At 55.2% G+C, this 25,185-nt stretch overlaps 1 protein-coding gene across 1 annotated transcript in view; it reads right to left on the bottom strand.

Annotated features, from left to right (window-relative positions):
* Nucleotides 1-14,557, bottom strand: part of Hcn4 (hyperpolarization activated cyclic nucleotide gated potassium channel 4) — a 37,636-nt gene extending 23,079 nt beyond the window's left edge. Inside the window, exon 1 of the mRNA XM_020165613.2 lies at nt 13,606-14,557. Within this exon, the coding sequence (XP_020021202.2) occupies nt 13,606-14,405 (800 nt within the window). The 5' untranslated portion in view covers nt 14,406-14,557. The remainder of the gene's footprint in view (nt 1-13,605) is intronic.
* Nucleotides 14,558-25,185: the final 10,628 nt, after the last annotated feature.

Consider the following 25,185-nt stretch of genomic DNA (forward strand, 5'->3'; position numbering starts at 1 on the left):
TGCCCAGCCAGGGCCAGCATCAACCCTTTTCATGCTGCATGGGACTTGTGCAGAAAGTCCCCCGAGCTCAGACAGTTCTGCTAAATGTCCGAGTTTATTAGCTCCTTGTGTTCCACGTTCTCCTCACAGTTTCCATCCTCACCAGGTCATAACCCTGCCAGTCCATCCTTCCAGAAGATCCTAACAACTTCCCACCCATCCTCCAGCTGTTGCAGAGGCCCCCTAAAACCACCACATTCCCTCACCACCTTCTCCTCCACAGAGAAGGCAGAAGCCACCAGAATGCCCCCTCCTCTTCCTGCCACCAGACTACTCCTTGTTCTATCTCCCTGGTCCTCTTCCTCTCCTGCCAGGCACAAGGGGACCAGCCTAATACATCCCCTTCCCTCCCCAGGGGTCTTCCAGAAGATCCCCCTCTGTCTCCTCAGTCTCTCCCTCTCCTCTGATTCTTTCCCATCAGCCTTTTCTTTTAAGTTCTTCAAAGACTGCAACCAAGGCCCAGCTGGCTGATCTGTACAGGCCACTGGTGGCAGAATAACCCTCTCCTGCCCTCTCCCTACCTGCCAGGTTCCTGCTTGCCATTCTCAGAGACAGAGTCACCCTTCTCATCACCCTATGCCACCAAAGGAGCTGCTGGCTGCCAGGCCAGCAGCGTCCTTCTGCCTCTGCCCTGGGGCTGCACTTCAGCCTCCACCACCCTTCTTCACAGCTGACATAACTGCTCTCACAACCCCCTCAGGCCAGGCTGAGCTCACAGCTCAGCCTCTGGAGGGAAATAGAAGCTCTTCCACCTCCTCCACCGCCTCCTTCCTGTGCAGCCTCCCCTCCTGGACCCCAGGGTCTCTCTCCCACTACAACAGATGAAGTGCTGCCTTCCTCCCACCTCCGCCTGGCCACTAGGGCTCTATTTTTAACCCACCTCAAAATCTCTGACTCAGAATCACAGAGCTCCAGGTAGCTGCTCCCTGGGCCTCCTGAGAGTGCTGCAGACACAAGCTCAAAGCCAAGGGCACGGAGCACTTGCTTTGTGGGTGGTTTATTTGGATTCAGGATACCTTCATTTTCTGTTTCTGTCACTATCATTCGCTTTATCAACATTTTTTTTAAAAACTTAGGCACTCAAGGGACGCTTTCCCCTGCCTCTTCTGTGGTCCTAACCTGGTCTGAGATCCTGGCCCCTCAAACATACTGGTCTTGGTGTCTGAGGGCTGTAACTGACTGAGCCCTACCTGCCTTCTCTGTGATCCTTCGGTCACACAGCACCTGAGTTTCTAAGAGCCAGGCCTGGGGGGCTTCAGTAGCTGCGGGTGGGGCCTGACATCTGTATTGCTAAGCAGCCCCATGGAGATGACCCAAGGGCCACACTGAGCACCAGGTAACAACATCAGGATGCTTAGGTGCTCTGGGGTTTGACTACCCAGTTGTGTGGCCTTGGGTAAAATCACTTCGCCTCTCTAAACCTATTTTCTCGTGTGCCACCGAAGACCATCAATCCCTACAGAACGAGATTCTGGGAGAAATACATTTGTGACTTGGCCTGGGGTCGGGGACTGGTCTCATCTCAAGCAGTCCTCAGTCTGAGGGATGAGGACCCACTCCACAGGGGAGCCAATGACTCCAGGCCAGCTCCAAGTATAGATGGGGTCCTCAGCTGGAGGAGGGGCAGACAAGGAGGAGCAGGGGGCCTCATGGCCTGCTGGATACTACAGCCTCAGGTAGTAGCCAGGGGTCCAAGTGTGACAGGCTCAGCTCTGCTGCACACAAAAGGACAGGAAGCCAAGGGTCTCAGGTCTTGTCCCATCTCTGTCTAACTTGGCTAAGTGCCTGCCTCTCTCGGCCCCTTCCTCAAAGTCCTCACAGTGCAAAGAGAAGATGGAGCTGAGTCTGCCCCTAAGTCTGAAGAGGCCTGAGATGCCGGGCAGGAGAGCTGAGCAGGCAGAGAACTCGCTAAGGGAAGGGAGTGCCTCAGAGAACTCCAACTCAGTCCCAGTTTGACAATGGGCTGCAGAGAGAACCGGGGACAGCCTAAATGCGAGACCAAGGCCGGGCACGCTGGCTCACGTCTGTAATTCCAGCTACTCCAAGACTGAGGTTGGGAGTATCTTGAGTTTGAGGCCAGCCTGGGCTACTTAGTGAGACCTAATCTCAAAACAAAAGTGCTCCAGGCATAGCTCAAGTGATACAGCACTTGCTTAGCATGCACCAGGCCCTGAGTTCAATCTCCGGTACCTGCATCCACCCCACACACAGCCAGAGTGAGGCTTCTGGGGGGTCATGAGGAAGGAGCTGTGGCTGTACCTTCTCAACAGCATGGCTGAGCAAAGCCTGACCATACAGGCCACTAAGGTAACACTCCATTGCTTCTTAGTGGGCTGAGCCCTCTGGAAGCCCTAATCTGTACACACACGTACACCCACAGCCCAAACTGCACAGCAGGAGACATCTGCTCTGCTCTGCAGATGTCTGTGTTCCCTGAGGCCAGTGGTCCAACCTCTCTGTGCTTCACCCAGCTGCAAAGACCATCTGGGGAAAAGAGGAGAGAAGACCAGCAGTTGGAGAACTTAGCTCAGCTTATGAGAATCAAAGAAGGCTCAAACACCACTCCCCCAGGAGCCCTTCTGCCCTACACTTGGGAAGAGTGGAACGAGAATAGAGTATTGTCATGGAGTTGCACCTCTGGGGAAATGGGTAGGAGAGCTCACCTACTCACACAGGAAGGGGCTGCCTGCATGGAGGAGGAAATGGGTGTGAGTAGGGCTGAAAGGCATTGGGACAGGTTTGGGCTAGAATGTCCCAAAGCCAAGCAGTACTGGTCATGGACAGGACTGCTGTGGAGGCCACGGGAAGGCAGCTAAATTATGGCCCATCTTTGCTGAGAGGGGGGCTGAGGGCCAGTCAAGCAGTAAGTGTCCCCTAGGGTACATAAGCTCCCAGGACATGGGCCATGGGTCTCCCCATACTTCTCTCCAGGAAAACAGTCCAACAAGGAAGCTGAGTAAGAGCCATGTTCTCCGAGGTCCCTCCCAGCTCCAGAATTGTATGATTCTGATTCCTAAGAACGTGCGTGGAATAAAGGGGAGTGGCTCCCTGGAGAGGGAGGCCCGGCTGAGCAGTCAGGATTTCACCAGGCTCTGGGAGTCCCCGCAAGACTAAGGCAAACACAGGCAATCAGAGAATTGCAGACGCAACACGGAAGGGGCCCAGGGATGTCACGGAGCCAGTTTTGGTGCTTGCCCAAACTGCACCCGCTCTGTCTTCCTGGGGAAGTCCAGGCATGGAGATAACACAAAGCCCCCCCGGAGACTGCAGCCGCAGACAAACTCAGGCTTCGGGGTCTTGCCAAAACCCAACCCCTCTCCTGTTCCATTTTCAGATGGGAAGAGCAAGGCCCAGAGAAGTGAGGCTTGGCCTCTGATTTCACGGGCTTGTCCCCTCAGCCCTGTCCTCAGAATCTCCGGAACAGCAGGAACAGCCTTTCACATTTCTTCTCTCTGTGGATTCCACAGTGTGCAGTCCTGCTGGCTCCTCCAGCCACAGCTGCCTTGTGGGAACTTCAGTCTCCATGGGTCCTCACATTTGGTACTCTTCCGAGGCCAACTCTGAGCTTACAGGAGATGAGGACAGCCCCAGGAGCTGGGAGGAGAACATAGTTGCGATCTTTTGCAGGAGGACATCATCTGCACTAAGCCCCTGGTCAGGATGCCCAGGGAACAAGGCAAAGAGTAGGACTGTCCATCTGCAGGAGCCATGAGTCAATGGGGGGGGGTGGGGGAGGCTGAACAGGCCACACCAATGGGACACCACACGTTAGGGAACCTCACCCCATTTCCCAAGTCTAAGGGCTGGCAAAGCCTCAACAGAAAGATGCCCATAGGTAAAAGACCCCACGCACACACCTGCTCTAGGACCACAGAGGCTGTAAAACTCTAGGATCAGGCCTTGGCAGAGTCCCCAAGTCCCCAGGAAGACAGAGGGAGAGTCTCATCAGCTCCACTGGCTGGCAGCGCTGGCCCTGTCCTGCTGATTCAATTCACACTAATGGGGTCAGGATTACAGGTTCAATACCTATTTGTCCAATTAGCTCTGCTCTCTTCCCAGCCTCTACTGAGCCCTGACCCTGATGCTGGGACAGGAAGGGAGTTTGCTGAGATCACATGGCAAGACAGGGTGAGGGCCAGGGGGGCAATCACCAAGCAGGAGGGGCGGCCAGGCATAAGCTAGGCAAGGTTGTGCTCCTGGTGAAAGGACAGGGCTCCCAGTGGGCCAGCCCCAAGCTGTCTGCAGAGGCCTCTCTGATGGGCCATGCTACTTCTAAAAGCTACTAACAGTATCAATGAGACCCAGGTGCCTACAGGTCTTTCCTGACCCTGGGGAAGGGAACAGGCACCTCACTCCTCTGACACACTGAAGGTGGGAGAAGCCCTTGGCTGGCAGGGCGACCAGTAACTGGGGACTCACGTTAATCATTGACAAGGGCTGCTGCAGCCTTCAAGGGAACTGCAGGGTAATTACTTCTGGGCTCCAGGCCACACGCTCAGTGACAGGGCAGCGGTTAATACCTGCCTTCTGGGCCTGGTAGGGCAGAAGGGAATCTTCTCCCAGCTGCACACTGGGGCCCGAGCCTGGGAGAGCTCACCCGCTGCAGCACAAGCAGGCCAGGCAGTGGGGTCAGAGGCCTCAGGGGTAAAGGACAGAGCTTAAGAAGTGCAGATTCCAGGAGTTGGGGTATGAGCAACCTGGTCTCAGTGCTGGCCAGTGCCCACCCCCAACCAAGTGACCCCTTGGTTCAAGCTACCTGATATCTGCTTCCAAGAAAGTGTGTGCAGACCCAGGTCAGATCTTCCTCCAGGAAGCCTTCCCTAACCACCAATCCATACTGGTTTATCACCTGTCTGCCCTCCCCCAAGCCAGATCCAGAGACCTGAAGAGGAGCTAAACATCCCACCTTCTTTCTTTGCAAGGTGGGTAGTGACCACCCCCCCACACCCTTAATGGGTGAAACCATCCTGGAATGAACTGTATGGTCTCCTGGGGAACATGACCCCCTTAGCTTACCCCTCCCCAAACCCAGAAAACAAAGCTCCATTACGTATTAATTTCTGAAAGCCTTGCTCATGCAGATATAACACATCTACCCACACAGGTAAATGCTTAAACAGACACAAAATCATCACCAGCCAATTATCAGGTCCCCGCAGCTGCCATGATCGGTTCGGTAGGCACCACTGCTTGCTCTGCAATTTGTGGTAGCCCAGAGCTGGGGATGCAGAGGAGGCAGAGGGAAGCCCACTATGAGGCCAGCATTCCTCACGTGGCCAGCACCGAGCACGGCTCTGCTGGCGCCTGGAGCTTGCTGCCTCGCTAGTCCCACAGTGAGAGCAGAGTGGGGCTAGGAGTGGTCACGTGTAGGTTTGGTGGTTCCAGGGTTTGGTGGCAGTGGTGGCACTGTCATTTATTTATAGTATGTACTTTGCCTCCCGGAGAAGACCAAACAAAAGCAGCTGGCTCAGATGCCAGGCGGTATAGGGACTTAGGGAAGCCCTGGAGGGCTTCCTAAAAGGGAGGGGAGAGGATGGGTAACTTGGCTCCCTGCCCCAAGCCCAGGAGACATAGGGAGGGCACTGACGGTTCCAGGAAAACTTCTGTTTCCAACCTGAACCAAGCTTTTATCTTGACTTGACCCTAGTCACGACTGACCCCTGATTCTGAATACAAGCTGATCCCTGATCCCGATCCTGTCACAGACCATGTTCTCAGTCTGAGCTCCAATCTTCATCTCGGACTGAGCACTGACGCTGGTCACAGAATGAGCCCAGATGCAGTCATGTGCTGAGTCCTAATCCACAGACCCATTCCACAATGTTGTTTCTCTGAAAGACCCAATGAAGAGACGGACCATACATTTCTCTGCCGGACAGACCACAGACAGCCCTTCCCCCTAAGCCCCAGTGACCCTCTGAGAACAAGGGCACCAATGACACAAGATGCTCTTTGCGCTTCCAAAACCCCAGTGGGCTGCAAGCAATGGAGCCAAGGTTGTGGGGAGCAGGTGGGCAAATGTGGGAGCGCCAGGAGAGACACCCCCCTGGGGTATAGTTAGTACAGCACACCTTGGCCACCAGACTCTGAACCTTCAGATGCAGGAAGACTCACGTCTCACGTGATGAGCCTAAATCTTTTCTTTTTTCAAGTTCTAGTAATAGAATCCATGGCCTTACATGTCAAGAATGTACTCTACCACAGTTACATTCCCAGCCCAACCCTAAATTATGAGGGACTCCCAGAAAGACAGGTGAGGCTAGGGTGTTACGAAGAAGCTCCAAGTGACAAGACCATTCAGGAAAAGCCTTCCTTGAAAACCCTCTGTCTGGAAGTTGGGTGTGTATGTGGGTGGGGGGACCCCAAACTTTAGATCTTTGCAGGCAGATACCACATAACTCAGTGATCCTGGCTTTGTCTTTGACCTGGACTTCCTCTGTGACCTGGGGCGAGTTGCTTCCCCTCTCTGATCTTCTGCCCCCATCTATGCAAGAAAGGCTCTCCATCAGGGCTTGCTAAGGCCCCTCCAGATCTGGGGTTCTGAGATCTGATAGATTTCCTATGCCCACTGATCACCCTCCCCCGCTTTCTGTTAAAACCCCTCCTCAATGTTTTAATCACCAAGAGAATATTCTCTTGAACTACTTGTGTAATTAAATTTTTTCAAAGCAGAGGAAAAAAGGAGAAGGATGAAGGAGAGAAAGGGGAAGAAGGAAGAGGAGGATGAAAGGGAAGAGGGGACAGAGGGCATAAGTTCAGAGTCCTAGAGACCAAGGTCAACTTCCAGTTCTAGTTTTCACCCTCCCTCCCCCATCACAGACTTACCTGTAAACTGAGCACAACAGCATGTTTGGGGGCTAGTATGAAGAGAGAATGAAGTAAGAGACATAAAACTCCCGTCACAGCCTGGCATGTGGTGACAGTGTGTGAATGCTCTGAGAGTCCCCCTGGTTTTAGCATCTTGATTTGAGTTGAGGTTTGCAACCAAACTCAGAAACCTGCAGGGTTTAGGTGGCTGGATGGCATGAATGACATGGCTGGATATAAGACAAACACTTAGGGCTAGGCATGGCGGTTTGAGCCTATAATCCCTGCTTCTTGGGAGGCCGAGATCAGGAGGATCTCGGTTCCAGGACAGCCCAGGCAAAAAGTTCACAAGACCTCATCTCAACCAATGTCTGGGCATGGTGGTACATGTCTGTCATTGCAGCTACTCAGGGAAACACAAATAGAAGAATTATAGTCTAGGCCAGCCTGGGCATAAAGCAAGGTCCTATCTCAAAATTAACCAACACAAAAGAAAGGGCTGGTGAAGTGGCTCAAGTGGTAGAGCAAGCACAAGGTCCCAAATTCAAAGCTCAGTGCCATGGGTGTGGGGGAGACAGACACTCTAGGAACAGCTGGGGGCTGAGGGCAAACTAGACAGCAAAAGCCAGGCTAGAGTAGCAGCTCTCGTTTCTTTGAGCTCACAGTTGAAGTGTGGGGATGTGAGGCCAAAGTGCAGGTTTTTGGGGTCTTTTCAAGAGAAGCCCCCAAATCCTGTTGTTATGTTTATCTTGCCATCTGCTGAGTATACTATACTGGGAGAACACAGCACATGGGGTCTGCATTTGGTCCACAGTGCCAGGAGCTGCCTGCCTCTCTGTGCAGCTTCCTGCTTGTTCTGGCAGTGCTGATGTGTCTCTGAGTGGCTTCCTGGCCCTTGGGACCACAGGTTTCCAGAGCCTGGCAATGCTTTCTCAGTACAGAAGCCTGGATGGCAGAGAACATCCTCTCCAAAGCCAAGGCAATGCCCCTGGCCTCCCATGGCCCGCTCTGGCTGGGAAACATGGATTCTTCAGCATCCCCTGAGCCCAAGCAAGGCTGCCTGGCCAGCCCGAGTAGCCTTTCTATTAATTAGCAACTGGCAGTCAGAGCCTTGTAAGAGTCCTTGAGCCAAGCTGGAGCTGCTGTCTCTGCAGCTCTGTGACAAGCCCATGGGGGACTGGTTGGGACCTAGCTCTAGGTGAATTCCCCTTTGGTGTCCAGTGTCATGGCAGGTGCAAAGGCCACTCAGGTTGCTATGACACATCATCTGAGAGGGGAGGCTGGTGCCTTCCAGAGTGAAGGGGCAGGAAGAAGTGACACACAAGCCTAGCCAACAGGAAAGGCTGCTGGCAGAGTCTGGGACAATGGAGGAGAGGGGGACAGAAAATTAGGAGAAAGATCCTGCTCAAGATGCTAAGGCAACTGCTGTTCCAAGATACCTCTGTCCTCCTCCCAGTCACTCTGGCCACCGTCACAGGCACCTCACGCCTGCTCACTTACTTTGTCATCTCTGGACTCTCTCCCTGACAACATCTGCTCCTTTCTGGAAACCTCATTGCAGTCCAGCAGCCACTGGTGGGTCCTGCCCCACTGGCCCCTGGCTGGGAGAGGAACTGAGGAAGTGGTGAAGACAGATGGATTAGCAAGGGTCCTCCAACCACCCAGTCTCCCCCTGCACTCCCCAACCCCAGAAGCCAGCGTCTGGGGCAGGCAGGGTCCCAGCCCAGGAAGGAAGGGACCTGTGAGTCTGCCATCCCCAGGGTGAAAGTCTATCTCTGCTGTGTGTCTCTGCCCAGTTTGCAACATCCACCTGCCCTGCTCAGCTGAGTTTGAGGCTGGAGGCCAAGGGCTCCAAGGCCAAAGGGAGAAGACAGAGGCTCTGCCCTCAGGGTACCTGGGGTGCTGGGCAGGCACAGAGCAAGCACATGAGCTGTAAGTTCAACACTTCAAGTCTGGTCCTGGTCAGAGCACCGGCATCACTTGCAAACTTACCAGATGTGCAGAGCTCACCCCAGACCTACTGAATCAGAACCTGTATTTTAACAAGGTCCCCGGGTGAGTCAGATGACATTACAGTGAGAAGCTTCATTATAACAAACACAGAGCTCCATCCAAATGCCACGAGATAGCCAGGAGGGAAAAATGGATGGTGGCCTCTCTGAAGACCTAGGAATATAGGCACTAAAAAGCCCAGGGGAGCAGGGAAGATGGACAGGCAGACACACCAGCAGTGCTGGCTCTCCTATGTGAGGTAGGCAATCCGCCTGTGTGAAAGCCTTGAGGCTCACAGCACCAGGGGAAGAAGAGGGGATGGCCAGGCAGGGGGGAGGGAAGCCCCTTGCCTTATGGGGCCACCACCAGACCAGGAAACTGGAGCCTTGCGACAGGGACAACCTGGATCCAGGAGGTCTGAGAGTCCTAGGCTTCCAGGCACCTGACCACCTGGAAGCACCAGAGTCCTGGGTCCACCAGCCCCAGCCTTTGAAGTGGAGCACGGGCTTTCGGCTAGAGAACCTGCTGCCTGCAATGCCAGCTGACAGCACCACCCAGGCAACTCACCTTGGAATTCCCCTCTGCATCAAGGCACCCTCTCCTCCACTTGCCTTCCTCTCCTCCCCTCCCCACGCCTGCCTGCCACTCCTTTTGCCCGGCTTTTCATGTGGCCAGCACACTGTGGTGGGCAACAATCCCGGGAAGACTCACTCAAGAAGGGGTCTCTGAGCCCTCAGACCAAGCCCCTTCCTCCTCATCCCTCCTACCTGAACAGTTCTTCCCAGGGCTAAAAGGGAAATATGGGGGTGAGACAGAGGAAAGAGCAAAGCAGTTTGTCCCCAAACAGACCACCTTTCCCTCTGCAGATGTCTAGTCCCTGATTTCATACTACTGGCAACGGACTCAAGTCCCTGATTACAGAGGGCCCCCACACACCAGGCTCCAGGAAAAGCTAGAGCCTGTCACCACTTAGTCCAGACTCCCTTCTTGGATGGCCTGCAGTGGGGTTCATAATCATCTGCCCCCACAGGTTCCTCATTTTAGGGAAGCCACAGACACCGGAAATTGAAGTCTGGAAGTGTGTGTATTTTTCTAAATACAGAGAAACAGTTTCCAGCAGGTTCTCAGTGAGGTCTCAGATCACAAGCAGGTCCAAAATCCCTGACCAGAGCAAAGGACAGAGGCCCACATGCTCTTCCAAGGACTAAGGGAAGGAAACAGTGAGGGTGGAGGAGGTGTGGCCCCAACAGCATCACTGCTCCTCCGACAGCTCCAGGCAGCGACTCACCTCCACATGGTAACCAGAGTGGCACAATTTGTGTCTGTCATGGAAGTAGGCAAGAGGATTCCCATTTTCTGGGTGGGAAAACTGAGGCTCCAAGAAGGCCTATAACCCAAGTAGGGCCTCATAGCAGGCAGGGTTGGGGAGGTGGTGTGAGATAAGCAACAGCAATGACGGAGTACAGGGCCAGTGGCAGGAAGTCACATTAGGGAACTCCTAGGATCCCCAGGACCATCATCCCAGTCCATAATTTCAGAGCCCAGTTGTTTCTGTTCCAAGGAAAGGCCGTTTTAAGGACCTTCCCTTCTTGCCCTTCCTTCAAGAGACTCAGGACAGGAGACAGTAGGAGAGGGGATGAGATGGGCCAAGCTTGAACCTGCTCCATGCTCAAGGCCAAGCTGTTGTTTGGGACATAGCAGTAGCACCAGAACTACTATCCCCCAATAGGGACTTCCCTGCCAGCCCATGTCCACTCACAGGACCCTAAGAAGCCCACTCAGACACAGACACACAGCACGCCCAGGCAACTCCCAGCCCCTGGAACGAAAACAGCCACACTTTCCCTTGGGATCTTCTTTCCCCTTCTCCCCCTTTCTGTCCTCTTGGAAAAACAGAATGATTTAGGAACTATGCTTTATTTGTTCCAGGTCCTACCACCAAGCCTTGGCTTTTAGGACATGGCTCCTATGGAAGGAAGAACCCACCTGGGACCAAGGACCCAGCCAGCCTTGGGCAGAAGCCTGGTGAGCAATGTCCTCAGAGACCACATGGTGGTCTCTTCTCTTAATAAATACAAGTTTCCAAGGGCTAATGGAAACTGGAGGGGTGGGGAAGCCAAGCAAGCCCACGTAGACCGGAAGAGCCGCGTAAGTAGCTGGGACAAGGTGTTGGGGGTGTGGGGTACAGTGGCAAGAATGAAAGGCAGCCAAGAAAAACCTATTATAACCACCAGGTTATGGTGGTCCCTCAAGAGCAAGCTCACTCAAGCCTTGGAAAAGGAACCCCATCCTCCTCCCCCAGGACAGCCCATCATAGCCAGCCCTGAACTCCAAACCCCACACTCAATCTATCATGGTTTGCTGATGATTCTTTATTAAACCAATTCTGCTGGATCAATGCTTCCTGCCCATCAAAATGATGAATAAATCCTCAGCTGGCCTGGGTGATGCTTGTAGCAGCTCTGGTGGGCAATGATTGGCTCCATACAGAGGCCTCAGGCCAGTGGCTGAAACTCTAGGGACAGAGGCTCAGAGTACTCAGCAGGTGGGGAGTGGGCCTTGCGGGGTTGAGGGGTGAGTTTTCTAAGCTTAGAAGACTTAGGTAGCCCTTGCCTCTTTGACCTCCTGAAACTGACTGCTTTGGCCTAGAGGCAGGAGAGGCAGACCACAGGCCCTCCAGAAGCACATAAACAGATGGTATTTCTTAGATTCCTTTCCTTCTGCCAGACCCAACATCAGACAGCAACAAAGCAGTGCACTTCCAGCCACCAGTCCCTGTTGCTCATTGCATAAACCCAAATTCAACGCCCAATTGGACCCTCTTTCTTCTGTCCATTTATCAGTCTTGCTACATCTACCCTCTCCTGTTCCCAGCAGCCTCCCCACACTGCCATGTCCTGGGCAGTCTGCAGTCAATAGGAGGTTCTTGCAGCAGGGGGACTGCAGATCCATGTACCAGGAAGTGCAGAGGACCAGGAAGGTCTAGGATGAAATCAACCCAGTCCTAGCTCTTCACCATCCAAGGTAAGGGAGGCTAGGAAGGTGAGGCCCAGCCCCAGAAGGTCCTCCATCAAGGCCTGCCGCCAGTGGAGGCTAGATATGCTGAGGTTGGCAATGAACTTGGTGACAAGAACCCTGAACAGAAGCTGGGCATGGGAGGGGAAGGCCCCTTAAGGAATCTCAAGTGTTTGATACTGGAATGCTCTATCTGTCACCACTGAGGAGTTCCAAGGGAGGAGGAGAATCTGCCCAGGACACCCGGGGGTGGAGGAGACATGGGTCCTTGTCTATTCTTCCCTAGCTCAACCTGGGAGCCTCAGATCCTAGGCCTGTCCAGGGGAAGTTTATTTACTCTTTAGGGTCCTGGCCCAGGTAACCCAGCCACGGTTCCTAAGGAGAAGGGAAGGTACCACATTTGCCCAAACAATTTGATGGTTTCAGCTCTGTTTAGCTTGCCTGCTGGCCTGCTTGCCCTGTGGGAATGGGAAGCCTGGATATCAGGGCTAGAAAGAGCAGTCCCTCAAAAAAAGAGGGGGACTCTATTCACCACCTATTTTAAGCCACAGAGTGTTGTCTGACTGGTCATTCCCAGCTGGAGAAATCTCTCATTGGGTGGAAAATGGCTTTGCTCTCATTACAAATCCAGCTTCCCTGGAGTTTGCAAAGAGGGCTCTGGATTGACAAAATGCTCGTCTATGCAGGCAGGCAAGCAGGGTGGGCAAGCAGAGCCCAGGGAGATGGAGAATGAGAAAAACCCAGCTGGAAAAAAGTGAATGTTTCCAGCCTTTCATCTCTGCCTGGTGTCAAAAAAGCCCAGTGGAGCACCAGGGACCTCGGAACCCTGACTGGGGGAAAGGCATCCCTGATCCCAACCCCAGAGGCAACCAACAATCCCTCTTCCACAAGGATATGTCCCCAAGCTCCATGTGGTATGACTGCACAGTGGCATCTGCCTCAGACGATGCAGGAGAGGTCAGGGTCCCTCTCCCTGGCTGGCAGTCACAGCTTTTTTGCCTGGGAACCCACCATTGACCCATGAGAGACCTCAAAGTGGCTACAGCTTGGGCCACTGGGATAGGGATGGGGCACTGGACCAGCTTGGGCTCACAGGACAGCCACACATCAGTTAGGACACCAGGCATCTTCACTGACCACTATGAGCAAGGTCATTCTGCCCTGCCGGTCTGGAAACCAGCTGCCAAAGGGACCTGCTCCTGGTCCACCATTCAACCTAAGGGGCTGGGCCCAAGGCAAAGGGATCAACTGGGGGCTTTCATCTTGGGCCCTAGGTCCCAGTGACCTCAGTCCTCCAGGGACTTCGCTACAGCTTCCCAGGGCACCAGAAAGCTATTAATGCCTGCAGTCAGCACCCAAGGAGCTGGCCCAAGCCCCTAACGGGTCAGTTTCCCCTCATGGCCCTGCTCTGCAGGCTGAATGACCCGGAGCTGTCTCTAGGATTGCCACCTTGATTCTGCAGGCTCTAGCGGGGAGGTGCCGCGTGTGGCTTATGGTGGCAGAGCCCTACCCTGGCTGCAGGCAAGGTTAGGCCAAGCTCAAAAACACCTTTACAGCCTGCCTTCAACGTGAGGAGCCTGAACAGAGGAAAGTTCCCAGCGCGGTGCAGGAGGAGGTCTGGGGGTGCCTGGAGTCTAGAGGCACCCCGCTTCTTTTGGAGCTCCCAGAGCAAAGAAGGAAAGTTAACTCCGGCTGGGAGGCAGGGCGGGGAGAGGAAGCATGCCCGCGAGTCCCGCCCGCCCGGCCTCTTACCTGAAGTCGCTGTAAGGGTGGATAATCCAAAACCCGGCCGACTTAACCCTCTCCTGCTCTCGCTCCACCGCTTTCTGGCTGCCGAACATCCTCAGGGAGAATTTGTTGACCCCGGGTTGCAGCATGGCCCCGAACTGGCGCTGCATGAAGCCGGCCTGGCCCAGGCGCACCTCGGCCTCGGGGAGGATCTGGTCGCCAGCGGCCGCGCCTCCCTCCACTTTGATCGCGGTGTCCGCCGAGGGCTGCTCGCAGGAGGCGGAGGCCGGCTGCTGCTGCGGCGGCGGCGGCTGCTGGGGCGGCGGCGGCGGCGAGGCTGGGGGCTGCACCGCGGCGCCGGGGCGCTCCGGCTCGGCCGCCAGGCCCGGGGGCGTCCTGTCCTCGCCGGGGGACGCGTCGCCCTCGGCGATGAGCCGCCGCTCCTCGGCGGAGTCATGCAGGTGCCCGTGACTGCTGCTGCTCCCGGCTCCGCCGCTGCCGCCGCCCCGGCTACCCAGCGACGCCAGGCTCCCGCGGAAGCGCCTGCAGTCGCCGTTCGTGCTGGACTTGCCCGCGTTGCGGGCCGGCCCCTCGCAGTCCGCCGCCCCGAGGGCCGCACCCCGGGACTCCGTGCTGCCCGCGGCCGCCGAGGGCGAGGGCGAGGGCAGCGGCCGCAGCCGGATGCTTCTGCGGCGAGGGTCTTGGCGACCCCCGGCGCCCTCCTCCTCGGCGTCCTCCTCCTCGTCCATGATCCACGCCTTGGCCCCCACCTGCTGCGGGAGGCTGTAGAGCCGCTTGCGCATGGACGGCGGCAGCTTGTCCATGGTGCCAGGGACCGGGGCCGGGCCGGGCGCAGGGGTGCGGGTGCGGCGCGGTGGGACCGCTCCAGATCCGCCCGCCGATGGGACGCGTCCTTCGCCGCCGACGTGGGGTCGCCTCAGGAGCCCATGCTCGGGCAGGCTGCGCGCCGCGGGGAGGCTCCAGTCCGGCCGCGAGTCCCCCGGCTCGCCGCGCTGCGCCTCCTCCCGGGCCGGGCTGGGCGCGGGGACCCCGCGCTCGCTCCCTCCCTCCCTCCCTCTCTCTCTCTCTCTCTCTCTCAGTCTCTCTCCTCCCTCCCGCGTTCAGGGGCGCGGCGCGGCCCCGGCTCCAGGCGCCCCGCCCCCGCGGGGAACAATGGGCGCGGGCAGAAGCGGCGCTGCGGCTGCCGCGCTCGGGGAGCCGCTCCGGAGCGCACGGCGCACTGCCTGTGCGGCTCGCAGGCGTGCGTCCCGCCGGCCGCCGCGCTGTCCGTCTGTCTCGCCGCCCCGGCTTCGATGGCGGGCCCCTCCTCCCCGTGAGCTCGCCTCGCCTCCTCCGGCGGAGTGCGGCCGGCCGGTCCCGGGGCTGCCGCCGCACCAGCGGCCCGCCGGGCTTACATCAGCGGCCGCCTCCCCCGGAGCGCCCTCCGGCCGCGCTCGGGCTCCCGCGCCCCGGAATATTCATGAAGCCGCCGCAGCTCGCGGGTTGCCATAGGAGCGGCTCCCGCAGCCGGCCCGGCCTACCTGGGCTTCTTAAAGGGGCAGCGGCGCGCGGGCCGGGGGCCAGGAGGGGCGGGGGGGGCGGGCCCGGCGGGGGGCGCGGGGTGGGCCTTCGCCGGATCTTAGGGACCTGGGTAGGAGGCGTCCTTGCTCTTGCGCCCTCAAATCTCTCTCCGTGTCCAAGGGCTGACAGCGCCCCCCATCCACCCCACCAAGTGTAGAGCTTCGGCTTCGATGGCGAAGTCCCCCAAGATCGGGGGGACGGGGGTTCGCAGCCTCTGCCCCCACCCCCCCAGCTCTGGGCGCTCCTCCGTTTGCTTTTCGCCTGGGTCTCCGACCCTGCTCTGGGGAGGCGTGGCAGTTGTGTGGATGCGGAGCTCCTGCCTTCCCGCAACTCGCCTGGAGAGGGGGTTTCCGGGAAACGCGTTGCGTCGGGGCGGCTCCCAGGGTTTTCCTATGACTCGGGCGGGGGGCGCACCCCGCTCTGGTCTTTCCCCTGCGGAGCCTCGCGGCGGCCCCGCAAGGAAGGCGTGGGGGAAACTCCCGCGGCACGCACCGGGCGCGCGGGTGGGACGCAGCCCTTGGAGGTAAGACTTCGAGGAAAGGTGCCCGCCGCGGCCACCAACGCGGGATCCCAGCGCCCGATTCCCCACCCCCGCACCCCCGCAGTGTCTCTCCGGGGGTGCGGGGGGTGGGGGGCGGGAATCCGATGGAGGGTTTCCAAGCTGAGCGGGCTGCGGCCGGGAGCTGGTGGACAGACTCCTCTGGGTACCTGGCACTCTGGGGCTGGCTTTGACCGTCTTCTCCCCGTGTTCCCATCCAACCGAGACACCTCCTATGTGGACCAGTGTTATCCGGATCCATCTCGAACCCCACCTCAAGCAGCTGCACAGCCCTACTCCCTTTGAGGCCGCAGTCGCCCCTCCAGGCCAGCCAGGGATCCCCCTGGGTGTCCTCTCTCCAGGCGTTACATTCTCCTGGCTTAAGGACAAATCCCACTAGCTCGGCCTGAGGTCTAGCTAACTCTTCTCTGGCAGCGCACTTGACGTTAGCTCAGAAACCAGGCAGGGGAGTTAAATGGGGCCTCAGAAGGAAGGGGTTGGCCAGGGAAGGCTGGGTTAATGCGGGAGTGAGTACTCAGGAAACTGACAGAAGCGGGGTAGAAAGGCGCATTCGCTCTGAGGAACAGTATGAAGTGTTTCTTCAAACGATTTTTAAATTCGAATATTTAGCCCACTGTGACTACCCTCCCCCGCCACACACACACATACACACATCCAGAACAGGACTTTTGGACGCATAATAGAGGATTCCTGGTGGGCAGCCTGGCAGAGGCTTTCCCCTCTACTCACTGGACCACAGGACCTCCCTGAGGGAGGGAACGACTAGGGTGATGACATCACACATAGCTGGCATTTCTACTGTTGAGCAGCTCCAAGCTGACAGTTTTCTGCACAGATGCTGGGAGGCCTAATGCCTGAATGTCCTTGGATGTCCTTGAGAAGGAGTGTTCTTAACTGGCTGAGAGCCTGCCTGCCTGGAGTTCCAGGCACCATAGAAGACCTCCTTTTTACTCGCTTCTTCTAGCTTCTTTGCCCACTGGGAGCTGGTCTGCCCTGACCCAGCCACAGGAACGCAGCCCACACAGTCTTCCCACTTACTCCTGGCAAGACCTCCTCTCTCCCCCGAGCTCTTTCCTGACCACCCAAATCTTGGTCACATCCCCCTTTTGGTTCCCATGGCCTGTGAGCCCCCATCTACCTGCGCACTGAGGACACAGTGCAGTCTGTGTCCCCTTATGGACTGGGGGCAAGTCTTACTCATCTCAGGGACCTTGGCACCTACACAAAGGTGGACGGAGAGCAGATCAATAAGTGTCAACTCTATGAATAAGTGGGTGGATCCTGGGAAAAGATGGAGGGAAGGGCCAAGATTCTGCTTCCTGGGAACCACTACCACGGACCAGCCATAATTAGGGCCTCCTAATTCTCCCTGTAACATCTTACCCTCAACTGGGTTAGCAGTACCTATTCACAACCATCTAGGACCAGTTCAGGGACAGAAGTGACCACTGTATAGGTCAGGCACATAGTAACACCAATTGAGGCCAGGCCTCTCCTGTTTGTTCCATGTGAGAAGCCAGGGAGGAGATCTGTGGTATACCAGCAGTTGGGGGGTTCAGAGAAGGAGGGGAGAATCCCTTGGTCTTGCCCGTTGTGGGCTCCACATTGTGGGGAAGCTAGACTCATGCTCAGAAACAGAGGAGAAAGCTAGGCGGCAGGAATGAAGTATGTGCAAAATTCAACCCCAAACATGAGTCTTCTGAGACGGAGACCTTGTTGAGCTTGCATAGTTAGGGAGGGATTCCTGGAGGAAGGGATCAGATTTGGGGAGAGATATATATTCAACAGTTTATAGTTTATACCTTATTTGATAAGCCACATGAAGTTGTCATTTTATTGGGGCAAATATGGTCAAATTTTGGTGCTTTCATCTGGCTCAACTGAACATTCTTACCCCATTTGCATGCAAGAGAAAGAGAACACAGAAAGGTTCAATAACATGCCAAATGCCCCACAGCAAGAAAATGGTGGAACTGGAACTCTAAAAAATGGTGGCTCTGCCCTATTGCCCAATGGGCTCACACAGGTGGGGTGGGGCAGGCACAGGTGCAGGAGGGAGAAGGCGTTCTGAGTCTGTCATGGCTGAAGCAGAACAAAGATGAAAAGTGGAGAGGGAATGGAGCTCCCATGTTCTACACTCCCCCCATGGCTCCATCTGGGTCTCCTGCCCTGTCCTTTCCAGCTCTGGTTCCTTCAATACAGTAGCCAGAACTGGACTCCCTGGCTTAGAACAGGGATAGAAAGAAGACCTGCTTCTCTCAGCGCCAGGGGCTGGGGGAGTTGGCAGTAGGCCTGGGTCTCCCTGATACAAACCTTGAAATGATCTGTATCTAGGAGAGGAGAGGCTGGGGAGGACCAGCTTCCTCCCCTGGAAGGCACTACATATTAGGGAAATGCCGAAACCTGCTGGAAGTGGAGTGGAAGGTAGCTGATTGTGCAGATCAACTTCAGAACTTATTTGATGGGACCTGGATGGGAAGAGGGGATGGAAAATTCCTGAAGTTTACTTGCTTAAGGGCCAAGGGCATTGTTCTTACTTGGAGAGGCAGCTCTGGGTTAGGGCAGCGGGTTCCACACCCTGTAATACCAAGCTTTGGCCAGTTCTGGCTTAAAATGAGGGAGGCGGGAAAGCAACAGAGAATAATGTAGTATATTTTAGTGTAAGGTTGCCAACTGTCCTTTCTTAGAAGACTATCTTTATTCCAAGATATGTCCTTGCCACATTTTCTGTTAAAATGCCCTTTTATGAAATCATGGTGTTTGGAGATGGTATTTTTTATGTTCTTGACCAAATAAAAAGTTGGCATAGGGTTCTGTGTTTGTTCCCAAAAATCATTTTTGAAACATAATTGGTGCATGAATTCCAAAAGTCTGGGGAACACCAGCTGTAAGCACTAGAGAGTAAGTCCGGAAAACAGAAGCTGTCAAATTCGATTCTCCCTGTCACATCCTGCTTCAGTCTTCCTCGTGTGTGAAATGGGTCTAAGGGTATTCACCTCAAAAGTTATTGTGAAGACTGAGAAAGTGAACACACCTAAGGTACAGTCTCATTTGTAGTAAGCTCTCTGCAAACACCAGAGACAAGACCATACAAAGAAACCTGCCTTAGCCAGTGGAAGGGAAGACACTTGACCTTTGGAGTCCAATTTAGGTCATATTTCATCCTAAAAGTACTATAGAGATGGAAGGGGTGCCTGACCATCCAGGACTGTTTCCTTTCAATTCTCCATCCTTGGTAAGCCTTGGCCAGGGCTCCAGAAGGCAGGGACAGGCATTTGGTCTGATTCCAAGCCCTTGCCTAGGTAGGAGCAGAGCCAACTGAGAGGCTACACCCCTGACTGACCCCATGCTCAAGAACCCCTGAAAAAGTGGCAATTGCTACCCAGACACAGGTGTGTGTCTACTTTTTCCTTTAGTGTAGTCATAGTCCTGCGCCACGCACCTTCCACCCTGATCTAAGGCAGGTTGGCTGTGCTGTGCTGGACAGAAGTTCTGACCTGAAACCAAAGCCTCTGAGAAAGAGCGCTGGCCTCAGGTCTCCTGTCCTAAGCTTCCCAACTGGAAGGGTGAAGGGCCACAGGGCCAAGCCATGCTGGAGGTAGCTGAATAGGCAGAATAAATCAGTCATCCTGTCTTAACCAAGCCTCGGGCATCTGGCTCTGTGCACAGATGTTCATGGCCGGTGGCTGAGAAAGCAGGGGGTGCCCCAGCTTGGGGAGTGCCTGGTCCAGGTGAAGCAGCAGGAGGCCGTCGCAGCAGCTTGTATCTGAGCGTCAGCAGCTCAGAGCAGTGGCTCTCCTGTGTATGGTCAGGGTGGGCTTCCTGAAGGAGGTAGAAAGTAGGCTGGGTTTTCTAGGCAGGGTTTGTGTGTGTGTGTGTGTGTGTGTGTGTGTGTGTGTGTGTGTGTGTGTTCTGGAGGAACCATGAATGGAGAGGCTGCTCCATTCCATCAATGGAGTTCATAAGGACCCGGCTAGGGCAAGTGTCCAGCTTCAGAGTCACTGTACTGTTGCCCTAAGCTGGCTGCAGGAGAAAGCCTGCTGTCTCCATAGAAGGACAACTTTGGGTCCTTCTGATCCCTCCTCCCGGCACCCTCACCCCCAGACTCTGGCTATAAAAAGTACGGCGACCTTCCCCTAACTATGTTAAGATGCTAGTGAACAAGAAAGCCAGACCGAGCTCACCTTCCTGCTGGGCTCACCTTCCTGCTGGGCTCACCATCTGCTTTCTTTTCAGCTCTGCCTGGTTTCTTTAGGATCTGGGAGCAAACGCTATTGAACTACCCTTTGCTTCATCCCCTGCCTCTATGCAGGACCCCACCTGTGAGCACCTGGAGCCCAGCAGAGCCCAGAGCCCCTTCACATCCAGGCTGGCCTTGGCTCCATTGCTTTTCATCTCAAAACTCTCCCCAATCCTGGGCACCAGTTGATCCCTGGGGACTCTGCCAGGATACCGGGGAGGGTCTCATGCTGCTCTCCCTCCCCTGGGGAGAGCTGGAGAAAGATGTGCTGACAGCTGAGCCAAGCCTGGACTGTGTCTCCGTGTCCTGCTAGGGCTCCAGGACGTCTGAGCCACCTGGACTTGGAGCCAAGCTGGAGAGAGAGGCACTGGGAGGGGAGGCCCAGAGGTGCCAGCTGAGCTGAGCTGCCAAGAAGTAAGTACCAGAGACTCCTCTGTCCCATGTCTGGAATTCAACATCTATCAGGGCTAAAGTGGGTTCAGACAGCTCCCCCACTGCTGCTGGGATTGGGGGGGCAGTGGTTAAAAACATGAGCTGGAGGCATCAGGGAGGAAGGAAGGAAGGGGGTGGTGAGGAGGCTTGGTAATGGGGCAGGTAGTGGGGATGAGAGGATGGGGGTTGCAGGAAGCTGGAGAGACAGGGCTTTTCTGAGGTCCTGGAGATGGTCTGGGAAGTGAGCCTGCCTCACAGTCCCCCACTAACCCAGGGATGACAGCTCAAGTTCATGCTGTCCCCACTGTCATCTCCTCTGCCTTCTCTCCTCATCTGTACATTTATTCTGTCCTCAGCTTCATGTCATCCTTTTATTTGTTCTGCCACTCACCCACTTGGCTAGCTAGCACACATGCAAGCACCGCCCAAGTGATGCTGCAGCATCCAGCTCCCCTCTCTAGGCAGCTCCAGGCTGCGGCAAAAATGAAATAGGGTAGGCAACTGGTAGCCATAGGGACACAAGCAAGGAGCAACTGGGGCAACTTAACATAGGTTAGGGCTTTAGGGACCACCATCCAGTTGTGCCCTGGGAGCCCAGCCCTGTGCTGATTGAGGCAGGAAAGAATAAGACACAGTCCTGCCCCTGGAGGCTCGCAGTGGGGGCAAGGAGACAAAAGTAATGCCATAAAGTCATTCTGCCATCCTGAGAGAGGCCCATGGAGTGCACCACAGCCAGGCTCGCGCACCAGGTTTGGGAGTTCTGCTCCCCAGCTCCCTGTGAGCACATCTTCTGTACAGGCCTGGGCCTGGCCTCCCTCTCACAAGCCCTGCACATCAGGATAACCTGCTATTACGTGAGCCTTCCGCTGGACGCCTTCCAGAGAGACAGTTTCACTGTGTAATGAGAGCTGTGCCCCGTGGGCCACCCTGCAGGGCACAGAGAACAGGAGGAGCCAGGGAGGGGCAATAGAACTGCGACACAGGCTGTGACAGGGCTCTGGCAGGCTGGGACAGGAGTCATGATAGAGGCAGTGACAGGGCTGTGACAGACACTGTGACATGGGCTTTACAGGGCTGTGACAGAAGCCATGATAGAGACAGTGATGGAGGCCGTGACAGGCACTGTGACATGGGCTTTACAGGCTATGACAGAAGCTATGATAGAGACAGACACAGGGATTGTGACAAGGGTTATGACATGTTGTGACAGAGGCTGTGACAGACACTATGACATGGTTCTGTGACAAGGATTCTAAAGGGGCTCTGATAGAGGCTATGACAGAGACTATGGCAGGGGCTATAATAAAGACTGTGACAGGTTATGACAGAATTGGTGACAGATTGTGACAGGGACTGTGATAGAGGCTAGGACAAAGACTATGACAGGAACTGTGATTGAGGCTATGACAGGGGCTGTGATGGGCTGTGACAGAGACTGACAGGAGCTGTGACAGGGATTATGATGGGGCTGTGACAGGAGTTGTGACAGGGATTATAACAAGGGTCGGATTACGACAGAGACTGACAGAGATTGATAGAGGCTATGACAGGGACTATGACAGGGGCTGTGTTAGGGCTTGTGACAGGCTGTGATGGGGGCTGTGATAAAGGCTGGAACAAAGACTGTGACAGGAACTGTGAGAAAGGCTGTGACAGGGCTGTGATGGGCTGTGACAGAGACTGACAAGGGCTATGACAGGGATTGTGACAGGGAATATGACAGGGTCTATGATAGAGGATGTAACCAGCTGTGACAAGGACTGTGACAGAGAATTGACAGGGACTATGACAGGAGTTGTGACAAGACTGTGACGGGCTGTGACAAAGGCTATGACAAGACCTGTGATGGGTTGACAGGGGCTGTGACAGGAATCGTAATAGATGCTGTGGCAGGGACTATGACAGGCACTGTGACAGAGGCTGTGACGGGCTGTGGCAGGAACTGAGACAGCAATGTGACTAAATCTGGAACCACAGTCAGAGTTGGGACAACAGTTCCTGGAGTCCAGGCCACACACCCACGGTTGACAGAGCAGTTGGCGGTGGCAGCAGCAACACAGCAAACACAGCCAGGCCCATCCAGGCCCAGCTGCTGTGAAAACGCCGCAGGCTGGAGCTGCTGCGGAGGACGATGGTGACAGGGAGGCCCGTGAGGCTGCTCCCCGTGTCCTGGGTAGATCTTGAATGGCCCTCAAAGGCCATGTATTCAAGTCTTTGTCACCAGCCATTGGCGCTACTGGGAGTGGCAGAACCTTGGAGGGTCTGGTGGATGAAGTTGAGGCAGTGGGCCGTGCCCCTGAAGGGATGTCGCCAAGTGGGCTTCTTGGTCTTCCATGAGCTAAACAGCCTCCTCTGCCCTGAGCTCCTCACCATGATACACTGTGCTGTCATAGGCCCGAAGCAACAGGTCTAATGGATGAAAAATCTGAAACCATGAGCCAAAATAAACTTCCTCTTTTAATTTTTATGTACTTATTCATTTTTGAGGCAGGGTCTTGCTATGTGTGTTGCCCAGGCTGGCCTAGAATTCCTGGGCTCAAGCATTCCTCCTGCCTCAGTCTCCCAAGTAGCTGGGACAACAGGTGTGTGCCACACTGGGCCCATTCCTCCTTTTAAGGGGATTGTCTCAGGTATTTGTTACCTAAGATGGGAGCTGACTACCACTCTAGCCCTCTTGGGCCTCAGTTTCCTTGATTACACCCACTACGGGAGTACAGCTTACTGAGGAGTGAGGCAGGTACAATGTGACCTGACACAGGTCCCTGACCCCAAGTTATTTCCAGGGATTTCTGAATTTCCACAGCCTCCTGATGGAGTCAGTAACACGCCTTCCTCCTATGCCAACAGCCATTTCCCTAGTGTGTGCAGATGCTGCTATGAAGGACCAAACATAAATTTGTGTTAAAAGATAGCAGAAACGACCCTTTCTAATTCACGGTCGGGATAACTAACACTGGCGGGAGGCTTGCTCTCTGCCAGGCACCATGTCAAGTGCTTAGCGTGGATTAGCTCATGTAATCCTTGCTGGCGCCCTGCTCGGGAAAGTGGTATTATCCCAATGTACAGATGATTAAATGGAGGCTCCGAGAGGTTGACAAACTTGCCCAAGCTCCAAGGTTGGAGAACAAGCCAGGCTTTGAGGGCAGTTACACCTGACCTGGGCTCTGCCCTTATCCTCACCTAACAGGAGCACTTCTCTCAGTCACAAGGGCTATCGTGTCATACAGTTGAATTTCAGTCAGAGATGTTAGTAGTGCCAAAGGGGTCCTCATAATCGCACTGGCTGCTGTGTCAAGAAGTGTTCATTCAGCCTGTGATCACTTGTAGAACTCAGTTTCCTTTCTGACTCGGCCTGGAGCGCCAGGCTGGGTGATGGACATGGGGCATGGGGAAGATGGAAATTTCTGCCTCAGATCAACTGTTAATGATTTTAAGGACTGTGGTTGGTTTTGTGCCTTTTAGTCAGGATCTCACATCAGGCATAGAAGTCCTCTTCTCTACCATCCTGGAGGGAGGGGTTCTCATTCACCCAGACCCCAGGGTCAGAGAGCATCCTAGCCCATTGCCCTACCTGCCCATAGACCTCCGCCACCCACCTGCTCCTACCTGTGGCTGTCACCCAGTTGCCTTTCCCATTTCCTGCCCTCTTCGAGAGGCTCTGCGTGAACCTTGGCCTGACTTCTGGCTCTCAGTGCCCTTCTCCTCACATTCCTCTCACCCCCACTTCCTTGACCCCACCCTCAAAATCTGAAATCCAGGCTTCCAGCATGAGCTCAGCCTCCATCCTTCCACTGGCTCTTCAAGGGCACAGTGAGAACCGCAGGGCTCTTGGCACAGGCGACTTCACCCAACCCTAGCCTGAGAGACTTAAACAAACACTGGCATGGCGTCAGGTAGCTCAGAGTTGTGTCCCCAAGATGACGTGGTTCCTGTCTGGGAAAGCTCGGGGCTGCCAAAGGGGTTTTTGTTTGTTTTAGCCAATGCTTGAGGATAGGTTGCCGTCTGTCTCCCCGTCTCTGTGTGGGGGGGTGGCCTAACTTTGACAAATGACAGTTAGTGCAGACAGTGCCACATGGGCCTGGACACCTCCTCTCCCCTCACGCCTCTGCTGTAGCATACCCCGCCCTTCACAAGCTGAGCTCAGCTCATGCTGACTCTTCCCTAAGCCACTGGGTAAAATCTGTCCTTAGCACTTTAGCATCTAGCTTTGTTTGTCTTTCTCTGTCACCTGCCATTCACCCCTCCTGCCTTTGATACCTCCCCTCCCTAGCTTACATCCTGGGATTCACCACCTCGACCTTATTTTGCCTGTGTCTTCAACTTCCTCGCCTTGTCAGCCTGAATATTTCACCCTTTTTCTCTCTTTCTTTCTTTCGTTTTTTTTTTCTGGTGGTACTGGGGTTTGAACTCAGAGCCTCACACTTGCTAGGCAAGCACTCTACCACTTAAGCCATGCCCCTAGCCCTTTTAGCTTTAGTTATTTTTCAGATAGGGTCTCGTGCTTTTTGCCTTGACCACTCTCCAACTGTGATTCTTCTACCTACATCTCCCTTGTAGCTGGGGAGTACAGGAAAACACCACCAAGCCTGGCTTGTTCTTTGAGTCAGAATCTTACTAACTTTTGCTCAGGCTGGCCTTGAACCAGCCTGACCACCTATCTCCCCTTCCCAAGTAGCTGGGATTACAGATGTGTGCCGCCATGCCTGGCCCCATCATTTCAGCTCTTCATTAATCCCAGCCACCAATCTTCTCTGTAGGTACACCGGCTGTTGCAGCCCTGTGAGGTGCCAAA

This window comes from Castor canadensis, chromosome 19 (genome assembly GCF_047511655.1).
Source record: "Castor canadensis chromosome 19, mCasCan1.hap1v2, whole genome shotgun sequence".
In the NCBI taxonomy this organism is placed as follows: Eukaryota; Metazoa; Chordata; class Mammalia; order Rodentia; family Castoridae; genus Castor; species Castor canadensis.